Source organism: Aspergillus melleus, assembly GCF_016097325.1.
Source record: "Aspergillus melleus strain CBS 546.65 chromosome Unknown contig6, whole genome shotgun sequence".
NCBI lineage: Eukaryota > Fungi > Ascomycota > Eurotiomycetes > Eurotiales > Aspergillaceae > Aspergillus > Aspergillus melleus.
Window position 1 is genome coordinate 640,248 of NW_025763375.1, and position 22,679 is coordinate 662,926.

At 53.1% G+C, this 22,679-nt stretch overlaps 5 protein-coding genes across 5 annotated transcripts; 2 read left to right on the plus strand and 3 right to left on the minus strand.

The window, feature by feature from the left end:
* Positions 1 to 421: 421 nt before the first annotated feature.
* Positions 422 to 4,182, minus strand: LDX57_009994 (ankyrin repeat protein; the record flags this gene model as incomplete). Its single annotated transcript, XM_046091736.1, has 1 exon — positions 422 to 4,182. One exon carries the CDS (start codon positions 4,180 to 4,182, stop codon positions 775 to 777), a length of 3,408 nt encoding a protein of 1,135 aa, XP_045947713.1. The 3' UTR covers positions 422 to 774.
* Positions 4,183 to 5,253: 1,071 nt separating this feature from the next.
* LDX57_009995 (uncharacterized protein) lies at positions 5,254 to 8,107 on the minus strand (the record flags this gene model as incomplete). Its single annotated transcript, XM_046091737.1, has 2 exons — positions 5,254 to 7,407; positions 7,517 to 8,107. The coding sequence occupies 2 exons, from the start codon at positions 8,105 to 8,107 to the stop codon at positions 5,254 to 5,256; spliced, it is 2,745 nt and encodes a 914-aa protein (XP_045947714.1).
* Positions 8,108 to 12,417: 4,310 nt separating this feature from the next.
* On the plus strand, positions 12,418 to 13,886 carry YEY2_1 (aminotransferase-like domain-containing protein; the record flags this gene model as incomplete). The annotated part of the gene is made up of 3 exons (XM_046091738.1): positions 12,418 to 12,900; positions 12,974 to 13,359; positions 13,439 to 13,886. The coding sequence occupies 3 exons, from the start codon at positions 12,418 to 12,420 to the stop codon at positions 13,884 to 13,886; spliced, it is 1,317 nt and encodes a 438-aa protein (XP_045947715.1).
* Positions 13,887 to 16,402: 2,516 nt separating this feature from the next.
* Positions 16,403 to 19,283, plus strand: exgO (exo-beta-1,3-glucanase Exg0; the record flags this gene model as incomplete). The annotated part of the gene is made up of 2 exons (XM_046091739.1): positions 16,403 to 16,607; positions 16,660 to 19,283. The coding sequence occupies 2 exons, from the start codon at positions 16,403 to 16,405 to the stop codon at positions 19,281 to 19,283; spliced, it is 2,829 nt and encodes a 942-aa protein (XP_045947716.1).
* Positions 19,284 to 20,051: 768 nt separating this feature from the next.
* LDX57_009998 (cation diffusion facilitator family transporter) lies at positions 20,052 to 21,470 on the minus strand (the record flags this gene model as incomplete). Its single annotated transcript, XM_046091740.1, has 2 exons — positions 20,052 to 20,293; positions 20,348 to 21,470. The coding sequence occupies 2 exons, from the start codon at positions 21,468 to 21,470 to the stop codon at positions 20,052 to 20,054; spliced, it is 1,365 nt and encodes a 454-aa protein (XP_045947717.1).
* Positions 21,471 to 22,679: the final 1,209 nt, after the last annotated feature.

Genomic DNA, 22,679 nt, shown 5'->3' on the forward strand with positions numbered 1-22,679 from the left:
CAGGAAGACGTTCACCTCGACCATTTCCTCTAAGCTGAATCCTGCGGGTTCTAGAACTGCTTTAGGTTCTTGATGCATTGGCTCTGTTGTAGGTGTAGGCGCTGGGTTAGACCTTTCCATCTCTCAAACAATATACATAGTCTTTGCAAACCTCAACTTGAATTGGAGGAAGGAGTGATGGGAAGGCATCTAATAAGATAACTCACCGTGCGATCCTGCACGGTACCCGCGACTATCTGACCCGTCGAGTCCTTGGGAAGTTAACAGGAGGGTGAGATTATCTGGCATAAAAAGCAGGCCTGTTACGCATACGCATACATCCAGAAGCCATCAGTCCAATCGCATATCAGCGAGTCGGAGCAGTGGTGACTTTATCTCATCGCTAGGATAATTATTAGCTTGTGGTCGAGTTTGGGCTTGCTTTCTCGCTCCTGCGCACCCGATATGGTATGTAGGTCTGGGTCTGGGTCTGGGTAGCCCTACTTTCTTAGATAGTAATTTTGCCTACAACGTCGTTCGGAGCGGATTTGGGGTTTCAGGGGACATTTGAATAGGATGTTGTATTATCTAGTATTCAACAATCCACGCCTTTGAGTATCAATAGTCAGGCGCAAGCGAATGAGTAGACAGGTTTGCAGAATTAGAAGGGTAAGTAGGTAGGCAAATATTCGGTAATACATTGTTCATTTCTATTCCAAGATATATTCGTACATACATACATTCAATCATTCATCATAGTTATCATCACCAGATCATATCAGAATCAATAAATCGTCAATCCAATTCACCCCTCACAAGCATACTCTTCCCTACCGTCCTCCCCGTCCCCCTCGTCGACATCGGCAACAAACTCCCCCCGAACTGAGTATCCACGCTGCGCCGCACACTAAGAATCTTCTCCATCTCCAACGCCGTCGGCGTCGCATAGAGCTCCCCTCCATCCACCCTCCCCCTCCCCTCCTCACTCGTCCTCCGCGTCGACATCCACCGCCTCGCGCGCCGAATCCCCTCCTGACATCCATCACCGATATCATCGACCGCCAGGGCCAGCAAGATAAGCGGGATGGAGATGGCGAAACCGATCCCGAAGGTGTATTTCGCAACATAGGGCAGTCGAAGCTGGGAGTCGCCGTTCGGGGCATGCGGGAACTCCTGCATGTCGATGGTGAAGAAAGAGGTGATGAACGACAGCGGCAGGAACACGATCGTCACGATCGTGAACACCATGATGATCTTGCCCTGGCGGGTGGTCCCCGCGGCTTGATCGCGCGCGAACCGCGCCTCGAACGCGTTGGCGTGCTTTTGCTTCAGGTCGAGTAGGTCGGTGATGGAGGAGTAGATTCGTTCGGCTTGTTTGTCCATTCGTTCGATGTCTTTCATGTGCATGTCGATGGTGCGTTGTTGTTCTTTGAAGCGCTTGCGGGCTTCGTATTGGGAGCGTTGTTGGCCGTGGTAGATGTCGCAGATTACTTCTTGGAGGTCGGCCAGGACGTGCTGTTGGTGTTGGAGTACGGTGTGGATCATGTTGAGCTCGTCGCGGATGTCCTTGGCTTCGGAGAGGAGGTCGGTTTCTTGCCCGATGTCGAGGAGGTTGTCGACGAAGAGGGGCTCTTCTTCCTCCTCTTCGTCGAGGGGGTCGTGATCGTGGGTTGAGGGCTCGAGGAGTCGGTGGTCGCGACGGTCCGTCGCATCGGTTCCTTCGTTCTTGCGCGCACGCGCAAAGCGGCTGAGTTTGCGGTGACTCTTGAGCCACTCCGACGCCTGTGCCGAGGCGCGGTTAAACCGGCTGAAGAGCACTGTCTCGCGATCCGTCGCAATGCCGATCGAGGCCTCGAACATGTCCAGGAACTGATACTCCTCGTCGCCCATGCGATGGCGGTCGAAGACGCCGGAGCAGCGGTTGGTGATGACGATGGCCAGGTCGTAGATGGACCGCACGGGCTCGCGCGTCTTTGAGTTGATGTCCTCGATGACCCCGTCCAGCACGTTGAGCGGGTCGTTCTTCGGTTGTTCCCAGCGCTGCGGGAAGCTGGTCACGATCAGGTTCGTGCCGATGATCCACATCCACAGCTGGTCGACCATGAAGATCTTCGGTTCCGACCAGTATCGCTCGCGGCCCTGGCCCTTGGTCTGATACCGGTAGACCACCTGATCCTGGTCACGGATCTGCGTGTCGATGTTCGGGTAGAAGAACTGGTCGAGCGTTCGTCGCACATGCAGCGACGCCGACGAGGATGCCAGATGGGCTCGGATCAGCATCTCGTCGCGCGTCGGGGACCGACTAATGCCCGGGGCCGGGAGATTCAGCGTCTCGGCTCTTTGGATCGCCTCCTGCATCTTCTGGCGCCGTTCCGCCGTCTCGAAATGCAAGTAAGGCATGAACATGCATACATTACACGTCACCGATTCCTTGCAGAAGGACAGCGGCGAGCGATGCCGATCATGCGCATGAAATTTCGATTCTGACTTGGATCCAGACCCTCCATTCTTCCCGCGTTTGCCGTTCTTGCTGGCTTTCTTACCCTGAGACCCGTTGCTGTCGTCCTGCGGATTGCTTTCTACTCGGTCGGATTTCCCCCCTTGCGGTTTCTGCTTCTTGCCCTTTTGGCCCGGGGCCGGGATTTTGGGCGACGTGTCGTGCGACGTCCCGTTGATGACAATGCGCGGAGGGGCGCTGGTGTCTTTGTCTTCCACCGACTCCTCGGAACTATCCTCTGTGCGATTCCGTGGCGCCCGAGGCGAACTCTGACACAAAGGACGCATGAAGTGAGCGTGCGTTCGCTGGCCACGATGCTGATAGCGAAACGACCGCTCGAGACCTTTGAAGCTATCCACGTCGTGCGCCCCTTCCTCGATAAACGCCTTGGTCAGCAACGCCTCCACCCAGGCCATATTGTTGGCCGGCAGATGGATCCATCGGAAATCGGTGGCCTTGCTGTCCGCGGGGAGCGTATTAAAGGCCTGTTTGCGAGGATTCTCGGCATCGCGGCCGAAGAGCAGGTTAAACACACTCGTCTTCTTCACACGGTTCTCGTTGTGGAAGTTCCCAAAATCAACCACCGTCGCCTCGAACCCTTCGCACGCGCCCCTGGCATCGGCTGAGAGCGCATCGACGTTGTTGAACGGCGCCAGCAGCGACACGATATCCTTGCGCTTGAACTGCGCCGCGCGTAAAAACGGCGTACTCCCGAAGTTATCGCGGACCCGGCGCTTCAGGTCCTGTCGCTCCAGCAGACACTTCACGATCTCGGTATGTCCCGCCTGCGCGGCCAGATGCAGCGGCGTGACCCCGTTCAGCAGCTGGCTGTTGATCTTCGCGCCGGCATGCAGCAGCATGCGCACCAGCTCCTCGAAGCCCTTGTCGCAGGCATAATGCAGTGCCGTCCACCCGCCATCGCTCCGCGAGCCGATATCCGCTCGATGTCGCAGGAGCAGCTGCACGATGTCCTCGCGGCCGTGCGCAACCGCCAGATGCAGTGCCGTCTTGTTCCTCGACTCGATGGCATTCACGTCCACGATAAGCCCGTTCGGTCTCGTCAGCAGCAGCTCCGCGAACCGCCGCTTCCCCGTCGCGCAGGCCCAGTGTAACGGCGTCCGGCCCAGCTCGTCCTGTCCCATCGCCCCGTCGACATGACACGTCGTTTTCAGCAGCAGGTTCACCACGTCCTCACCCCAATCGCACTGCTTATCCGCCGCCAGATTATGCAGCACATTGCGGCCGCGATGGTCCTTCGCGTTGACGTCCGCGCCCCGCTGGATCAGCACCTGCAGGATATGCCAGTGATTCCGCCAGGCGGCGGTCATCAGCGCCGTGCGGCCTTTCTTGTCGCGGGTCTCGGCCGACGCGCCGTGCTCGAGCAGCAGCTGCACGATGCGCGGATGATTGCGCTCCACGGCGCGCAGCAGCGGCGAGGGCCGGTTGTTGTTCTGGTTGGCGTTGTTCGTGCCGCCATCGGTCCTGGCGCCCAGTCCGAGCAGGTATTTCGTAGCGTCGGCCTTGTCGCGATCGCAGCTGCGCATGAGTCCCACGCGCAGGAATCCTTCGCTGAATTGCCCGTTGTCTCGCGCCTGGGCGATGACGTGCCGGAGAGCGTCGAGGTCGTCGTGTTCGACGGCTCGGAGGAGGCGCGGTTCCAAGCGATCATTGTTGTCGCTGGCGACGCTGGAGCGGGAGCGCGACATGATCGATTGTACCTAGAAATTGGGCTTGAAAAATGTTAATCAATTGATCGAGTTGATCGATCGGTCCCCGTTTGACTCGGTTCTCGAAGTCCCTCATCCACAAGTCGTCATTCTCCCCTCCCAGCTCGTTAGTTGTGCGGGAGAAAAATGACACGAAAGAATAAGAATAAATTGAACAATAACCTATCCAATAACTTGTACCTGCACACGCACAAACAAGCCCACCAGAAAGAGGCCAAAGAACACTCGAACTCCAAAAGAATCAACCACAGCAGAGAAAACGAAAGAAAAGAACAAGAGAGGGCTGACGGGCTGCTTGAAACTCGCCAGAATCAGACAGAATCAGACAATCACAAGTCACACGAGAGAAGAAAAAACCAAATCAATCTTGCTCACTCTCCATACAGGAGGTTTTGGATTATATTATCACCCCAACACCGAGGGTTATTATCTCTATCCGTCTCATGCTTAAATAACATCAAATCAGTCTTTCACGAGTCTAGACAAGACACTCCCCATATCAGACAGGGGCTGGGAAAGAATAAGAAAAAGGATGAGGGAATCGGAGGGAGATAAAATGCAAGAGATAAAAAAAAAAGAAAAAAAATGTGAAAAGTAAAGAAAAAGGGAGACAGATATTCAAAAAGATCATGGCCACGATGCCTCCGGATCAAACAGAATGCGCGCTTTGCAGACAGAATATTAAACACTCTTTTATTTATTTTCTTCGTCTTCTTCTTCCCCCGAAATTCCAAGGATTCTCGCATTGACGCCGATTCAGCCTTTTGGTCCATGTAGATTGGTGTACGCCCAGGGATGATCAATAAGGGAACCCTGCAATTAAGAAAAGTGGAAAAACAAATGACAAAGTTTGAGACAGACAGAACCAACATATGCAAGGACGACAAGACACAAAAGCTGAAAGGGCATGGAATTACTAATGCAGCTATGCGGGAAGACATGTCGTGGGCCCAGCTGGGCTGAAGAAAAAAGGAAAGGAAAGGAAAGGAAGTGAATGGCTGAAAACAAGTCTATAAGCCAAGACCCTCGTGAGGAAAAAGGGGCATGGTTTTATTTTCGGCCCTTCTGGTTTGGAACCTGCTTGAGAATGTCATCGAAACTCATCTGGGGGTTGAAGCGACTCATGGGCCTCGAAGGAGGATCGATCGGGGCAACGCCGGCGGGAAGTGGCAAGGCTTCCAGTCCCGGGGCGATGGACATTCGGTGATCGACACGACGGCTGGCGGCCGGGGAATGCGTGCGAGGGATAGCTGGCGGTGGAGTGAGACCACCGCCGGGAGACAGAAGAGGCGTAGGGGGGCCGGGGAGTTGACCCGGTTGTTGCTGTTGCTGCTGTTGTTGCTCGGAGGACGAGCCCGCAGACGAGTTCTGGCCCTGGTAGGGCGAGGACAAAGACGACTCGTTGTCGTACGGATCCTCAATGGTCGGCGGCGCCAAAATGGCGTCTTTCTCTGCCCACTGCTCGGCAACTCGCCAGCAGTGACTACGGCGGTAGATACCTTCAACACCGTTGATGACCACATCGGAGGGAAGACTGACAACGCCAGCTCCACCGGCCACACCGAACCAGCTGCGGGCGGTCTTGCCGTCGTTGTGAGTCCAGGGGGCACCGCCACGAGGTGCGATGCAGAGGAAGTATTCCACTCCCTCGCTGAACTTTACGTCTTGGACGTCCACAATGAGCAAGGGCAGGGCCTGAATGATGCAGTACAGCAGGATCCACTGGCCACATCGAAGGTCCTGGATGTCCATGATGTTCTTGCCGTGCGCCTGTCGTCGCTCAAACTGCATGAAAGCCTCGATAAACGGCGTCGGCCGCAAGCTCTCGCGAGTGTACGAGCCCATCAGGACGGCGTTGATATCGGCATCCTTAAGCTTCTTCGGCTTCAGCTTGGCTTCCTTCTTGGCATCCAGCGGCTTTCGGTGGATGGTTTGGAGTTCGGGCATCTGAGGAATATCGAATGGAATCGGCGGCTGAACGGGAGGTGTGCTGCGATCATACTCGCTCATGACGTGACGGAGCGCCCGGTGCGTCACGTCGCCATGGGGGTTGCTCTCCTCGTCTTCGGAAGCAGCCATATCAAGGGTTCGGGTGGTCAGCTCGGTGCGATCGACGAGCATATCGTAGAGATTGGCGAAGTCATTGTACAGCTCCAGCAGCACTTGGCGGTTGAGACCGGTTTCCTCGAATTGGTTCTTCTTGGACCGCGCCTTGGGCGGCCACGAGCCGAACCTCTGGCGGTAGTACTGCATTACAAAGCGACGGAATTCCATGAATGCAGCCTTCCATGCCTTGAAGCGGATGATCTTACTTTCCTCCGAGGTGGCCGAGTTGGCAAAACCGGAGAAGACGGACGGGAAATCGAAATCTTCGAGCTTGCTGTACAGGACCCGGAGACGCGTGTCGAGGTCGATGAAGCCTCGCTCCATCCGCTTCTGACTGACGGGGCTGATCAGGGCATACTTGGGGCTTCGCAGCTGCTTCAGATCGTCCAATTTTCCTACACCATGTACGAAGCCTTCCAGGTAGAGCGGGAAGAACCGCAGTCGTTCTCCTAGAACGATGGCTTCCAGGGTTTTCTCACGGCTTTTACGCACGTCGGCGAGGTGCAATTCGTCGCAGTAGTTACCAAAGCTAGTGGTGACCGTCTCGCCAAAGTTAGACCCGTCAAAGTTCGAGAACTCGAAGCGGGACAGCAGCGTGGCGACGTCCATAAAAATTGAAAAGAGCGATGGCGACCGCGGCGTGGCGATGAGGGACTGTCCTAACAGAAAGGCGAACAGGTTGCGGAACAGGAGAAGGGTTTCCGTGTCCTCTTGCCCAAGGCGCGTAATGGGATTGGACACGTCGCAGTTCAGGGGAACTGGCAGGTACAAATGAAGCTCCTGCATTTCATCTTGTCCTTCATCATCGACGAAAGCCATTCTTCTACTTCCAGTACTGTCATTGTCATCTTCGGGCAACTGATCTTGAGGGGACATCGGCGGCGACGCAGAGCCAACGACGGGGCTTCCGAGCGTCATGGACTGGGTCTGGTCCTCCAGGGTTTTGGGAGCACGGGGATCCGATCCACGGGCCAGGAAGTTGAGCGACGGCGATTCGGCAAAGACATTGGAGTGAACTTTGAAGGAAGCGGATCGGCCGGTATTTTGAGGGAAAAGGTAAACGTAGGTGTCACCGTTCTCATTCCACAATTCCGGAATCTGTCGTTACGGTAGAATTTAGTCACCCAGGCCTGGTGATTTCCAACCCACGCATCGGGACTAAAGGAGAGGGGCAGGGGTTATTGCCCGAAACCAGGCTACTACATACCTGCTCGCCTTTTGACAGGGGTTCAAGGTCGTATAGAATCTTCTGATCTAATCCAGCAATCCACGCATTCGGCAAGTTGGTGTTCGCCTGCCTGGTATCCACCGAACTGGCTCGCTGGCGACCCGGAAGCCAGCTGCGCCTTTTGGATGAGGGGGTTCCGGGTCGCGAATCTGGTCCCGACCCGGGGACAAACAACCCCGCGGAACTGTTGGGTCGGCTTGAGCTCCTGAGGCGGCCACGGCTTTGGGGCCGTCCACTGTCGGGGGAGCTGGGAGCGCTGTTGGCGAGGTCCTGGTTTACAGCGAGGAGGGAGGGCGGAGGCTGCAGGGGAGTGTCGAGGTCATAGTTGTCGTTGGGGTTCGGCGACAGAGCAGGGACTGGTTCCGAGGGGTCAACATAGGGGTTTGAGGACAGGCGAGTCGGTCGGGAACTGCTGCGGCGTCTATCCTGAGGTTGCTGATCGGGGGAGGATCGCGAAAAATTGTTGGGATTAGGAGAACTGGGCGAAGACGGAAGTGAACTATCTTTATTCGACCCCAATGAAAAGAGCGAAGATATCCGCTTGGCCGATTTTACGGGAGCAGACAACATCTTTTAGGGTCACTGTATACTAGAAGAGGCGAAACGATGTTAGTGAAGGAAGTTGTCAGTCCAGCGAAACCATGGAGAGAAGAGTGTGGCCCCCGAGAACGGAAGGGGAACGAGCCAGAGAAGCGCGAAAGTCAGAACAGGGAAATGAAAGGGAAGTCACGAACAAGTGAGGTAAGAAAGAATGCCGGACGACAACCAACCATGCGAAATAATCGACTAGGCAGTGGTGGACGAGGAATTCCCCGTCGCTGGACGTAGGTTCCGGCGTGAATGTGTCGCCGGCACTGGTTGGTTGGCGGGCTGGGATTTGGGGAATGGATCGGCAGGAGGGATCCGAAGAATGATGGAATCAAATAACTAAATGATGGCAGCAGATCGAAGGGAGAAGGAAAGTTGGAGGGAGAAAAAGAAAAAGAGAGGGACAAGAAAAGAGCGAGCGAAACAGCAAAGAGAGAGACGGAGAGAGGGAGAGGGAGAGGGAAAGAGAGAGAGAGAGAGAAAATGTGGTTGGTCCGGGGGGGCAGTGAAAGTGGGTTGTTGGATGGATTGACTGTTCAGACAGAGTATGGGGGAAGAGAGGGAAAAGAGAGACAAGACCCAGGATGACCCAAACAGGAAGAGAAAGAGGAAGAGAGCCTGAGAGGGAGAAGGGAGGAGAACGGAGGTGATTTTTTTTTTCTTTTTCTTTTTCTCTCTCAATAAGATTTCATAATATTAATATGGAGGGGAGATGGATCTTGCGTTCTGGCGGCCTTCTGGTGCTGCTTTAGACCAGCAGGATTATTTTTAACCTGAGTGGGACCGGGCAAAATTCATTCAATATTCATGCGACCTGGCCGATTGGGACTGAATTATCTGATTCAATAATCCTCACAGCACGGAGTCGTTTGGCTTCTGGAGAGAGAAGAAGCAGATTTAAACAATAACCGTGGATTCCCTGACATAAGAATCCTCTTTATTCTGGATCTGCCGATATCTTTCTTTTTCCGTTCTGTTTTCTTTTTTGCCTGCTGTCGTTTCTTTTTCTAATTATAATAAGCCTGCTAACTCATCCCCCATTATTATTATTTTTCTACATGATTATTCCAATCAGATCCTCCGATCTCATCCCATTCAGAGTTCCACAATCCTATTCGCCCTTTTCTCTTCTTCATTTTCTTCCCCTTAAAGAATCCATGGATCCCTCTGCATTGTCAACGCAGCACAACCCCCATGACACCTACGCAGTACTGTAGACAACTAAATCACTTGTTCTCCGTATGTACGGAGTAGACAATACTTCACAAGAAGGAAAGAGAGAAAAAATTAAATTAGTGGGGGTGACCTACACGATTTTTTCTTTCTATTGTTTTGCCTTCCATCGGAGCACACCAACCCCATTAGAGCAAGTGGGCTGGGGAGCAATGAACGAAAGAGGCTGTGTGGGTATTTTTTTTTTCTACGGAGGTTCCCAGTACATCCATACTCCGGGAATACGCTCAGGAGAGGCTGATGGGTTCATAACTGCATAACTGCACGGTAATAGCCTCATTTGCTGACCCCTCGGGAGGGGTCAGAATAGGCTGTGAAGGAGGCCCCAAATGTTTTTAACTACTCCGTCGGTGCGGTCGGTGTGCGGATTGCGGAGACTCCCTCGCGGTGTGTTTTTTTTTTATTTGGTTACGGTTCGTGTTGTTTTCTTGTCGTTTGTTTTAGCCTGCTGGTGCTGCTGGTTCTCCTCACGCCCAAGGCAGAATCGAATCCAACTCCCTCGCGCGGGCCTTCTTTTTTTTACTTTTTTTTCCCCTTTGCGCGTTTTGATGTCAACATCCTGCGCTTCGTCCTCATCATATCTCGTCATAGCCGATGGGGGCCAGGCAGCCAAGGCATCCATGGGTAGACTCCGACGAAGACGTCATTATTTGGTGGCAGGGGTATTAGTAACAGTTACACTCGCGCTACGTTCCATAGATCCGGATCGATAGTGCAGACTACAGAAAACAGGCTAGACTACAGAGTACAGATTACGGAGTGCGATAGAATCATGATAATAATTACTGTAGTCGAGATCTGTACCGGACATGCAACGGAGGAGATGGAGATGGGAGTTCCGGCTGAATCGTGAATTCCTCGCTGTCTGGGCTGCGCTCGGCGGCTTGCCTGGCTGCCGAGAACTCGGGGGTTTGTGCGAGGTGAATCACTGTAGGGACTCCGTATGTATGTATGTCCGTAGAGTATGTATGTAGGAACAGAGATGCAGGCAGGCAGACAGGCATAGACGGAGACCTCCGGAACTAAAGTTCGGTGTGCAGATATGTTGCATTCATACCGTCTTGCATGAAAATAATCAGGCGGAGGTATGCGCACATACTGTATGTATCTTTGATACGGAACTATAGGATCCGTACATACGGAACTCCATCAAGTGTGCTCATATATGTATCCGTAGATGTGCATCTCATATGTATATTTATCCATAGTTCTTAGGAACTACTCCGTACGTACTCGGCGTAGTTCATAAAGAAGCCCTCCGTTCCGAACACTCCGGTAGCGTTCCCCTAGTTTCCTTCTCGAACAGAAAACAAATATATATCTGACAGGTGGTCCGCTCAAAGGTACTTCCTCTACGGAGCACTTTACAGTTACGGCCATAGGAACTTCCAGGGGTAAACCAAAAGGCCAAGCCCAAAAACGGATTTATAATTTTATTCTTTGATTTTACACTTTCGGAGCGTTAGGCTGTTCAAGCCCACCGGAACCAATAACCAATAAGTTGAAGCAACCACACTAAATCGCCTTGCCCCTCAGACTACGAAGTAGTGTTAGTTATTATTCTCGCACCCCCCCTGCCCCCTTCTCGAAACCGGTTTGACTGCATGATCATATTCCTATTCAGTGTCCTCCGTAGTTATACAAAATATACCTTGAATGGCTAGTCATAACTTAGTGCAGAGACAGACCATGAACCAAACCCCATCTACTCATCTTACTGAGGGTACATGACTCCGTAGTTAATCAATCCTAGATGCTCTAGCTTGGCATCTCCTGTTTCTGTTTAAGACCTCCCGAGTGGAAACTGGGATGAGGGGGGGCGACTTCGGCGGGCGGGCGGCGGCGGAAAGCGAAAGAAAGAAAAGAAAAGAAAGGAAGAAAGGGGGGCGAAGTGATGCTTAACCAGACAAACAAGACAAACTCAAGCCAAGCCAAGCCAAGCCAACCCGATCCGATCCGTCCAGCCCAGAGCAAATCTCGAGGTCAGTTTCTTACGGAGTACTCCGTACAGAGGGGGGCAAAATAAGTGTTGTCGTCGCTGTTGTTGTCATCGCTGTTGCCGTCGGCAAGGAACATGAAAAAAGACTATACTACACAGTGTACGTAGAAGAACTGGAGGAGGCGTATGTATGTCTATGCTAAGAATAGCAACCATTCATCAACAACATAAATATTCACTGGTTCGTGCGCAACGCAAATCTCCCACTGGCCACTCCATGAGAAATCTCCTGGTTCCTTACTGGTTACGTCCGCAACCAAGGAGACTACGGAGGTAGGTACAGGCCAAATATGGCTACCTAGCAGGGGTAGTCGTAACCTACATCGTACGTAGGTGCATGATGTTTGGGGCTTGACGTGTCAACTTGGTTTCCGGTGCTTCGCGGATGGGGTCGCGATGATTCTAGTTAGATATGATGGATTCCGGGTCCCGGACTACACCGTAATGGGATATATGTGACGAGTCCTTTTCGTTTTCCTGAATGAGTTTTTGTTTCGTTGCCTGCGTCGGCTACTTTTACGGAGCCTGTTGCCTCTTGCGCCCTATCCTCCAGCTCCCCCTTGATTCGACTCTGCCGGTTTCCCGCTGAAGTAATCTCTGACTAAGAGACATTGATGTCGGAATCGGATTTACTACTCTTCCGTGACGGATGGGGCTTGGCGGGGATGTGCCAATCATTGCTCATCGTCGTCAATCCGCATGCAGCATACCTACACTCCATTATTGTACACATTCTCACCTCCATCCGCATCCGCAGACTTTGGATGCAGTGGTGACGGTGCAGGAGATCCGTCATCATAGAGTGAAGTGGCGGTCTATACATAAAGAACATAAATCACTCCGCCGGGTTCACGCCCAATTGAACTGCTCTGAACTCTGTCTTTCGGCTTTCCCGTGACAGCCTACTCTCTAGCTAGAAGATAAGCAAATCCGATAGAATATCCCTGTTCCCAAAACCGGCCTTTCCTGCCACATATCTTCCTACAAGGCCACAAACCAGAGACCGACACATCCTCTTTCAGCCGCAAACGAGCCAAGCAAGCAATTAAGCAATCAAGCCATGGGCTCCCAAGGAAACGATGTGATTGATCTCTTTCGAGGCCACCCAGACCCGAGCTTACTGCCGATGAGCGCGATAGCTAAGGCCTCCGCGACGGTCATGGCGACGCCCGACGTCCGCGCGCAAGCCATGCTATACGGGCCCGACGAAGGCTATGGGCCGTTGCGACAGCACATCGCACGCTGGCTGACGGATTTCTACCATCCCCGGGACCCTATCCCTGCCGACCGCATCTGTATCACGGGCGGTGCGAGCCAGAACCTGGCGTGCATCTTGCAAGTCCTCACCGATCCCGTCTATACGCGCAATGTCTGGATGGTGGCGCCCACGTACTTCCTGGCATGTCGCATGATGGACGACGCCGGATTCGCGGGTCGGATGCGAGGCGTCCCCGAAGACGAGTCGGGCGTGGATCTGACCTACCTCCGGCGGGAACTGGTGGCGGCTGAGGAGAAAGCGGAGGCCGAGGGAAATACTGAGCCGGTATGGTTGATTCCTGTCCGGGGGCCACTTTTGGTCGTGGGTACAAGGAAAACAAACTGACTGATGATCAAAGACTCACAAACCGGCCCGACCATGGGGAAAGATCTACAAACACATCATCTATGCCGTACCCACCTTCTCCAATCCGTCAACCCTGACCATGTCGCTTTCGGACCGCGAGAATCTGGTCCGGCTCGCTCGGGAGTTTGACGCCCTGATCATCACAGACGACGTTTATGATTTCCTGCAATGGTCGTCGGACCCGAAGAAATCTCTCGCTCACCCGGATAAAGCCCGACTTCCGCGGATCGTCGACGTGGACCGGTACCTAGACGGCGGGCCTCAGGATGAATTCGGCAACGCAGTAAGCAATGGCAGTTTCAGCAAGCTCATCGGCCCCGGGACACGAACCGGATGGGCGGAAAGTACGGAGAAAGTTGCATGGGGGATCTCTCAAGCGTATGTCAACCTTTTGATCCAGTCCGATCGCAACGAATGCCTCATTATTAGTCAAGATACTAACTGATCGGTCCTCTAGAGGCTCGAGTCGATCTGGCGGCGCACCGTCCCACCTCACAGCCACAATTATCGACCAGCTCTTCCCCACGGGGACCTTCCCCCGGTTTCTCGAGGAGTCGCTCAAACCGAGCTACGCAAGGCGATACTATCGGCTGATGGGGGCCATCCGAGAACACCTGCTGCCCCTCGGTGTCACGCTGCCCACCACGCCGGAGGTAGCAGGAGGGTACTTCATCTGGGTGCAGCTGCCCGCTCCGTTGCGGGCGAGTGAGCTGGCGCCCGTCGCACTGCAGGAGCAAAAGGTGAAGGTGGCCACCGGTAATTTGTTCCAGGTGCAGGGCGACCCGTCAGCCGGCCCGGACGATTTCAATCGAGGGGTGCGTCTGTGTTTTTCATGGGAGCACGAGGACAGGTTGGAGGAGGGGGTGCGTCGGCTGGCCTGCGCGGTGCGCAACGCTTTATCATAGTAATGATCGTAATAATAGTAATCATCATCATCTTACTCGATTGCTTCGAAGCGGACGAATTATTCTCTCAGCCCCGGGCGCTGATAACCAAGGATGGCCGACGGACCGATCCGCGAAGGCACCCTTGGGCCCAATCAGTCTGGATAATGGACTCGTCGGAGGGGAACGAACCATGTTCGACAGAATCATGGCTGCTGACCGGAACCGTACAATTCGAAATCCCAAAAAATTCATAAATGGACCACTTCCGGATGCCGAATGTAAGGGGAGGAGGGGGAAAAACAAGGTCAGCAAAGCTAAAAGATCGAGCCAGACCAGCTGAACGGTGCCAGATGAACGGCCGCAGTAGTCTGACTGCAGGCCGTGCAGATGATCGGTGCGACCAAGTCAGGCACCGCGATCAACCCTGTCAGATACCGCAAGAGTCAAGGGATGTCACCGCCCGGTTGAGGATGGGTAACTGCAACATTCCTCACGGGGTTTGGGACAAAAGGGCCCTCGGAGATACTCAGCAGAGACCTGAGTGAGACTGCCGAGGGGCGAGGTATGGGTTTGCGTGTTGTCTGTTAAGAAACATAACCTTGGCTTGTAGGGATAAAGCTTCAGAGACAAGTCAGTACGGTATCGCAGATTGAATGGATCAGATCAAATCACGTACGTTCGGAGGATGGTTCTTCGGTGTTCAATATTCAATAATCAATAATCAATTAATAACGAGTTAACCTGGAGTGGGTCCTTCGGGTTCATTTCGGGTCAGTAAATCATTAAAGCTTGGCTTAGGGTGTGTGGGAGTCGACGGGGGTGAGATGGAGATGGAGATGGATATGAAAGGAAAGGAGATGGCAGCAGTCGAGTCCTTCGAGGTATCTGCATGTATATTGCAGCATATCAACCAAGCAGATGATACACCAGGGTACTTACTCCTACGAAGTACACTTTACTGAGAAGTCTACTGCGGAGTGTCTGCCTGAGGTTGCAACCCCCCTGGATGCATGAGTGGGTCACGGGGTGTTTTTCTTACACGCGTCCGAATCATGTGTGCGCGTAAGATTCCCAGGCCGACTTTACACTTTCACTACTACTGAGTACTCCATACGCTGAACGGAGTGCCTAGTACCTCTCTAGTCTCTACTCAGTACTTCCACACCAGCCTGATCCGTGCCCAGACCTGTTTCCGTGAATGTTGATATGGAAAGCCGAGGAATGTTCACGCCTTGTACAGCAATCCAATGACCGGCCAGATGTGCTTCGCATCACTCGTCCGCCGTGATTCTGTCGCTTCCATTCCCTAGGAAACCTTGCAAATTCCGGCCAAGACGCGGCGCCACTTCCTCAGTACCGAGTCGAGATGCCGTTTTCTTAGACTCTGGACGCATGGCGTTCCCACTATTAGCGCAAGAAAGCAAGATTGTTGCTCGGCTCAGTGTCCCGCAGACATAGCTGAGAAGCGACGAATATGTTGATCGGCTCCTAGGAGACCTCTGAGGAGAGGGGTATATAGTCGGATGGACCACGAGGCACGAGGGATTCCCTGGGGTTCTTTTCTCTCTCTTTCTCTCTCTCTCTTCCGTTCTTTCTACCTCACTTTCTTCTTCCTTTCTTCTCATCACACTCTGTGCGGGTGTGATTGATTGGCGTTGGTTCCATTCCTACTGTAACCCTCTGCCACTAGTTCTGACACGGTATGACCCTCTCAGGTGGCATCCCCGGCCTGCTCGAGTCCAATCAAGCCCAACTGACCGGCGTCTAGTCTGCCATCGATCGTTTCACTTGCACCCCTGAATCCTCTCGTTTCAAGCGTCGCCCTCGGCTTGGCGATCGCTGTCCCCATTGGTCGTGCGGGTCCGATCTGCAGTGTGTCTGTAGTGGTGATTGGAAGCCAGACAAGTCACGGACGGCGGTACCGGAAGGATCGTTATAATTAACACCTTTAATTTTAGTTTGCCAGACTTAGTCTTATTAGGCTATATTCAGTACTCGAGCTGTCCGCGCATCTGTTCCAGGCGCCTGCTTTCATTGCTCTTTCTTCTCTTTGTTTATTCACCCCCAGTCTTTCCCTCTCTTTGTTCCTTTCTTTCTGTTTGTGTGCCATTCATTCATTCACTCTTTGTCTTTGTTGATTGTTGCTGGCATTGTCTTGTCAGCTGTTTGTTACACTCCCTGGTGTCCATTGACACTTTCATTCCTTGATTCAGAGCTTTCGCTCCTATAAGCGCTCCTTCTGGCGGGGATCTTCAGGCACTTGACCTTCCCTCTTGCTCGATCCCTAATTTCTGCGATTATCCCGACTTCACGAATCGTGTGACTGTCTCGTGTGACCGGCTACTACCTACTGCGCGATACCCCAACGCTCGGTGTCTGCCTAATCACCCGATCCCAATTACCTTCAGTGCTGGCTGCTGAAGTATCGACAACCTGTTAGGTTTATAATTCCGACACCTGTCCGCTCGCTTGTATCTCTGCCGGATCAGTGATACACTGCCATCTCGAAGATGGCGTCTCTCCATAAAGCGACCATGTTGTTTGTCGCACAGATTCTGCTCCTCGTGGGCTTGGTCAACGCCATCCCCATGCCCCAAGAGCTGGAGGCCACCACCCAGGTTGCCGCAGCTGCCAGTTCCAACTACTGGGTTGCCAACATCAAGCGCCAGGGCGTGGTGGCGTTTGGCAATGGAACCGATTACCAAGTATTTCGCAACGTTCAAGACTTCGGCGCTAAGGGTATGTGGTTCTCCATGTCTCAGATTTAGAGTATATCGGCTAACCAGAGCAGGTGACGGCTCCACGGATGACACTGCCGCCATCAACCAGGCCATCTCGTCCGGAAACCGCTGCGGTAAAGGGTGTGATTCCTCTACCGTGACCCCAGCTCTCGTGTACTTCCCTCCCGGTACCTACGTGGTGTCAAAGCCCATTGTGCAGTACTACTACACGCAAATGGTGGGAGATGCCGTCGACTTGCCCGTTCTCAAGGCTTCTGCCGACTTCGCTGGCATGGCTGTCATCGACGCGGACCCGTACGAAGACGATGGCTCCAACTGGTATACCAACCAGAACAACTTCTTCCGAGCCGTTCGTAACTTCGTCATCGATTTGACGGCCGTGCCTCAAGGCTCCGGCGCCGGTATTCACTGGCAGGTCGGCCAGGCCACTAGCTTGCAGAACATCCGCTTTGAGATGGTCAAGGGCGGCGGTGACGCCAACAAGCAGCAGGGTATCTTCATGGACAACGGCTCTGGCGGTTTCATGTCCGATCTTGTGTTCAACGGTGGTAACTACGGCGTGTTCCTGGGTAACCAGCAGTTCACGACCCGCAACCTGACCTTCAACGACTGCAACACCGCCATCTTCATGAACTGGAACTGGGCCTGGACCTTCAAATCCGTGTTCATCAACAACTGCGATGTGGGTCTCAACATGTCCAACTCGCCGCAGAACCAGACCGTCGGATCAGTTCTCCTGCTCGACAGCAAGCTCACCAATACCCCCACTGGCGTGGCCACTGCATTTTCCAAGGACAGCATCCCCGTTGGCGGCGGAGTGTTGATTTTGGACAACGTCGACTTCAGTGGTTCCAAGACTGCCGTTGTTGGTGTTGACGGTCACTCCATCCTCGAGGGTGGCTCTGTCGTGAACAACTGGGTCCAAGGTAACAGCTACATCCCTTCAACGTCGCTCAGCAAGCGTGCCTCGACGCCCGCCGACCCTGTGGAAGTCGTTATCGAGACTGTTATTGAGACCGTTACGGAGTGCGGCTCGCCCGCTACCGACGCTCTCCCTGCACCCGTCACGACGGATGCTGCAGCCCACGGTGCCCAAACCACCGCTGGCAGCGATCAGACCGTGGTATTCCCGTCTGCCAGCGATGGTCTCAACATGCAGGGTTTCGAACCCTCCGCCTCCAACGCTGCCGGAGAGACCCCCGTCGGCCAGCCGGCCGAGACAGCCAACGTCCCCGCCGTGTCTTCCGTTGAGCAGGGAACGACTGCTCCGGTGGCGCCCACGCAGGCCCCTCACTCTAACGCACCCGCCCCTGCGGCCACAACTTCGGCCCCTGTGATTCCCTCTGCGGGCTCCTCGCAGAGCTCCGCCGCGGCCGGTACTTCCGCTCCCGCTGGTAGCTCCGCTGCTGCCGGCACACACGCACCGGCGCAATGCTCCAGCAAGGCGGTCACCAAGACGCGTTTGCAAACGGCCCTGCCTGTCCATACCAAGGCTAGCGGACTGACTGGCAGCAACGGCAAGGTGTTCGAGCGCTCCAAGCCTCTTTACGAGAGCTACGCCGCCTCATCCTTCGTTAGCGTCCGTTCCGCCGGTGCTAAGGGTGACGGTACCACCGACGACACCGCAGCCATCCAAAAGGTTCTTGACAGCGCCACGGAGGATCAAATCGTCTACTTCGACCACGGCTCCTACATCATCACCGACACCGTCAAGGTTCCCAAGAACATCAAGATCACCGGTGAGATCTGGCCCGTCCTCATGGCTCATGGCTCCAAGTTCGCCGACGAGGAGAACCCCATCCCCATGCTCCAGGTCGGCCAACCTGGTGACACCGGCTCCGTTGAAATCACCGATATTGCTATTCAGACCAAGGGCCCGGCTCCCGGCGCCATCCTCATGCAATGGAACGTTGCCGAAGCCACTCAAGGCTCCGTGGCCATGTGGGACGTGCATTTCCGTATCGGTGGCTCCGCCGGCACGCAGCTTCAATCCGACAAGTGTGCTAAGACGCCCAAGGAAACCACTACTCCAAACAAGGAGTGTATTGGATCTTTCATGCTCCTGCACCTGACGGAGCACGCGTCCGCCTACATTGAGAACTCCTGGTTCTGGACCGCCGACCACGAACTCGATCTCCCCGACCACAACCAGATCAACATCTACAACGGCCGCGGCGTGCTCATCGAATCCACCAAGCCTGTCTGGCTGTACGGTACCGCCTCCGAACACAACCAGTTCTACAACTACCAGGTTACCAACGCGCAGAACGTCTACATGGGTCTGATCCAGTCCGAGACGCCCTATTACCAATCGAATCCCAACGCGCTCGTGCCCTTCAAATCGCAATCCAAGTGGCACGACCCTGACTTCTCGACTTGCACCACCGACGGCTGCAAGAAGGCCTGGGGTCTGCGTGTTATGAACTCTTCTGAGACGTACGTTTACGGTGCCGGCCTATACAGCTTCTTCGAGAACTACGGCCAGAGCTGCCTGGACACGGAATCCTGCCAGGAGAACATGGTCGAGGTGGACTGCTCCGATGTCCATATCTATGGTCTCAGCACGAAGGCCAGCACCAACATGATCACGTCGTCAAGCGGAACGGGCCTTGTGCCACAGGATGAGAACAAGAGTAACTTCTGTTCGACTATTGCGTTGTTTGAGCAGTCATAGACCATTCCCCTTCACTCGCCTGTCTCGCTCAGGTGAGCAGGGCCAGTCGGGTATGACTAGTTATTCATCGCATTCAAGAACCTATTATTTTCTTTTTTCTCCTGTCGGTATACCTTGTCTTGGTCTCGAGTTACGATTTCACTTTACTTTCTCTATCTTTCTGGACCTTGGACTTGAAATGATGATGGATAGAACTAAGGAAAGGAAGAGACATGGAAGAGAGTCCAGTCGAGTCGAGTCGAGTCGAGTCGAGTCGAGTTGAAATTTGTTCCGTTCCGTTTGTGGATATCACGATACCTTATTCTGGCATAGAATACTATATCATAACAGCTTTGATAATTGAATTAGATTTTATTTCTGTTTCGAAGATCTCTTTTTTCTTTTGCTTTGGAGTATCTGTTTTGCTCATATTATCTATCTACCTAGCCCTGCCTCTAGCAATCATTGTTTATCGTGCTGCTAGTTGAATGATTGATTGATTGATTGGATTGGGTTTGCAACTCGACTACCATAACTGCAGTGCATATGTAAGATGGTTTCACAAAGATACACCAAGAGAGACATAACGTAATGTATTAACTATACATAACCCATGGACAATTTTTTGAATATATTAACTTAGTATCCACAATCTATCGCAGAACAAACGCCGACCCAATTATCGAATTTAGCCCTATACCAAATAGCAATACATGATAGTACAATTAGCTAACTCTGTTTTTCTTACATGTAGAGCAAGCACGCAGACAAGCACGCAAGCAAGCAAGTTTACAACTCCTTCTTCAAGAAATGTTCCGGTTTATGCGTCGTCTCGTAGTCGACATGGACATACGCTCTCTCGACATCTGGCAGCGACTCGAGCTTCATCTGCAGTTCCTCGGCGACGTCGTGGGTGGCGCGCAGCGAGTCGTTCGGGTCCATCACGATGTCGACTTCCACGAGAAGACGCGGGCCGGAGGTATAGGCGCGGACGGTGTCGATGGCGGTGATGAGGGGGGAATGGGTCATTGCTTGAGAAGCTGTTAGTGGGCCAGGGAAATAGGAATGAACAGGGGAGGACGTACAGATGTAAGTGATCAATTGCTGCATCTTCGTATCGGCCGTCACGCCGATGAGGAGCTGGAACTCGTGATATGCGGTATACAGCCACAAGGCGCTGACGAGGACGGAGAGGATGATGGCGCCCATGGGATCGATCCACCAGCGCAACTTACTGCCGCCGACGGAGGTGAGGATACCGAAGCCGTTGATGAAGAGGTCATTGCGGTGGTCTTCCCAGAGGATGCGGATCTGGGAGACCTGGTGGCGCAGGGCGAAGCAGTAGACGAAAAGGGCGAACTTGGTGCAGAAGGCCACGACGACGGCGATGACGGAGGGGAGGTGGAACTCGCCGGTCTCGGACTCGGAGCCGCCGACCAGCTCGCGGATCGAGAAGGCGATGATGATGAACGAGACGGCCGTCATGAGGAAGCAGAAGCAGATGTTGCCGGCTGTTTCGATGCGGGCTTTTCCGGCGGGGAACTTGCGCGGGTCGACTCGGTTGACGGCCTTGTTGCAAAGCAGCAGGGTGAGGTTGGACATGGGGTCGAAGACGGCGTCGGCCATGGTCGTGAAGAGGGAGAGCGAGCCGGACGCGATGGCGCCGTAGAGCTGCAGCACGGAGAGGATCACGTTGGCGGCGAAACTGCCGTACACGGCGATCTTGTACTTGAGTTGGTTGTTGGTATTGATTTCGCGCGCGGTGCGCACGTGCTCCTCCACGGGCTTGAGCATGCGCTCGATGTTCTCATTTTGTGTCTGGTAGAAGCCTTGTAGTTGGCTTTTCGAGGTGAGGCCCCGGGAGAGGGCTTCTTTGCTCGTGGTCTTCGAGATGATGGCCGCGGGGTTGCAGCTGTTGCGTTTGCGGGACACATTGGCCCGTGGTTGAATGTGCTTGATTTCATCGGCGGTTTTGAGTTTAGACGCCAGCTGGAACGGGTCGTTTTCCGCCGTGTACCGTGGTGGAGGCTGGCCTTCTTCGTCGCTGGGCGAGCCGGAGCGGTGCTGGGGCGCATGCGGTTCGAGGGCGGTGGTGGTCGCTATGGAGGCGGATCGGTTTTGGGGGAAGGTCTGGAGTTGGTGCGATTGGGGGGAGGTAAAAGGGGAGGGATGGTGCGAAGCACTATGACGGAAGTGACTGTCTTCCATGATGAAGGTGGAAATCAGTTTCCTGGGATCAATTGAGTTGAGGAGAGAAAGAAGGTCGATACCGAAATCCGCAGCAAAATTCACGGGGAGATCCCGTGCTTGGCTGACTCAGGCTTATCTTATCGGATTGTTTAACGTTTTCAACCACCGAGCCGCGCCTACCACCGAGCCGCGCCCTTTCCACCAAAACTCCTACTTTCTTCATTTAACGCGTCTTTTCTCATCACCACAATTCAATATGCCTCTTTCTAAAGAATCGCGCATTCAGATGGCTATTTCAGCCTATCAGAAAGGCCAGATTAAATCAATTAAACGCGCTGTGGCCCTTTTCGCTGTTTCTGAAAGTACCCTACGCGATCGGCTTCATGGAGTTAAATCACGATCGGAAACACGCGTCAACGGCTATAAACTGACTGAATTTGAAGAGCAATTGCTTTCAAAGCGATTACTAAATGCAGATACACGAGAATTTCCAATTCGGTTCGAATTTCTGCGTGAAATGGCCCAAGTACTGCTTTGCAATCGGTTAAAAGATCTTATTGCAGCTATCGGAATTAATTGGCCTTATAAATTTGTTAAACGCCATCCTGAACTTCATACGCGATTTAATAAACGCATTACTTATCAACGCGCAAAACAAGAAGATTCAAAGATTATAGGTCCGTGATTTGAGACTGTACGAACGACTATTCAAGAACACGGCAAATATGAAAATGACATCTAGAATTTCGACGAAACTGGCTTTGCAATAGGAATTTGCTCTACTTCAAAAGTGATTACTGCAGTTAAACGAAGCGAGCGATCGCGCAAAATCATTTAAAGCAATTGTGAATGGATTACAATTATCGAAACAATCGGATCAAGAAACGTATATCTATTGTCAATCATTATATTGAAAGCAAACGTTTAACAGACTGTCTGGTTCCAAGAATCTAAATTGTCTTGCGACTAATGAATTTTTACTAGTCAGAATGGCTAAACGACTGATGAAATAGGTCTTCTTTGACTGAAAAATGTCTTTGAACCGCTTTTTAAACGCTATATAATTGATACAAAGCGCTTGCTTATTCTTGACGATCATAGTAGTCATTTGATTGTTGAATTCGATAATTTCTGCAAACAAAATGCAATAATATGTCTCTGCATGTCTGCTCACGTTTCACATCTTCTTCAATCGCTTGATGTGGGTGTTTTTGGCCCATTTAAAAA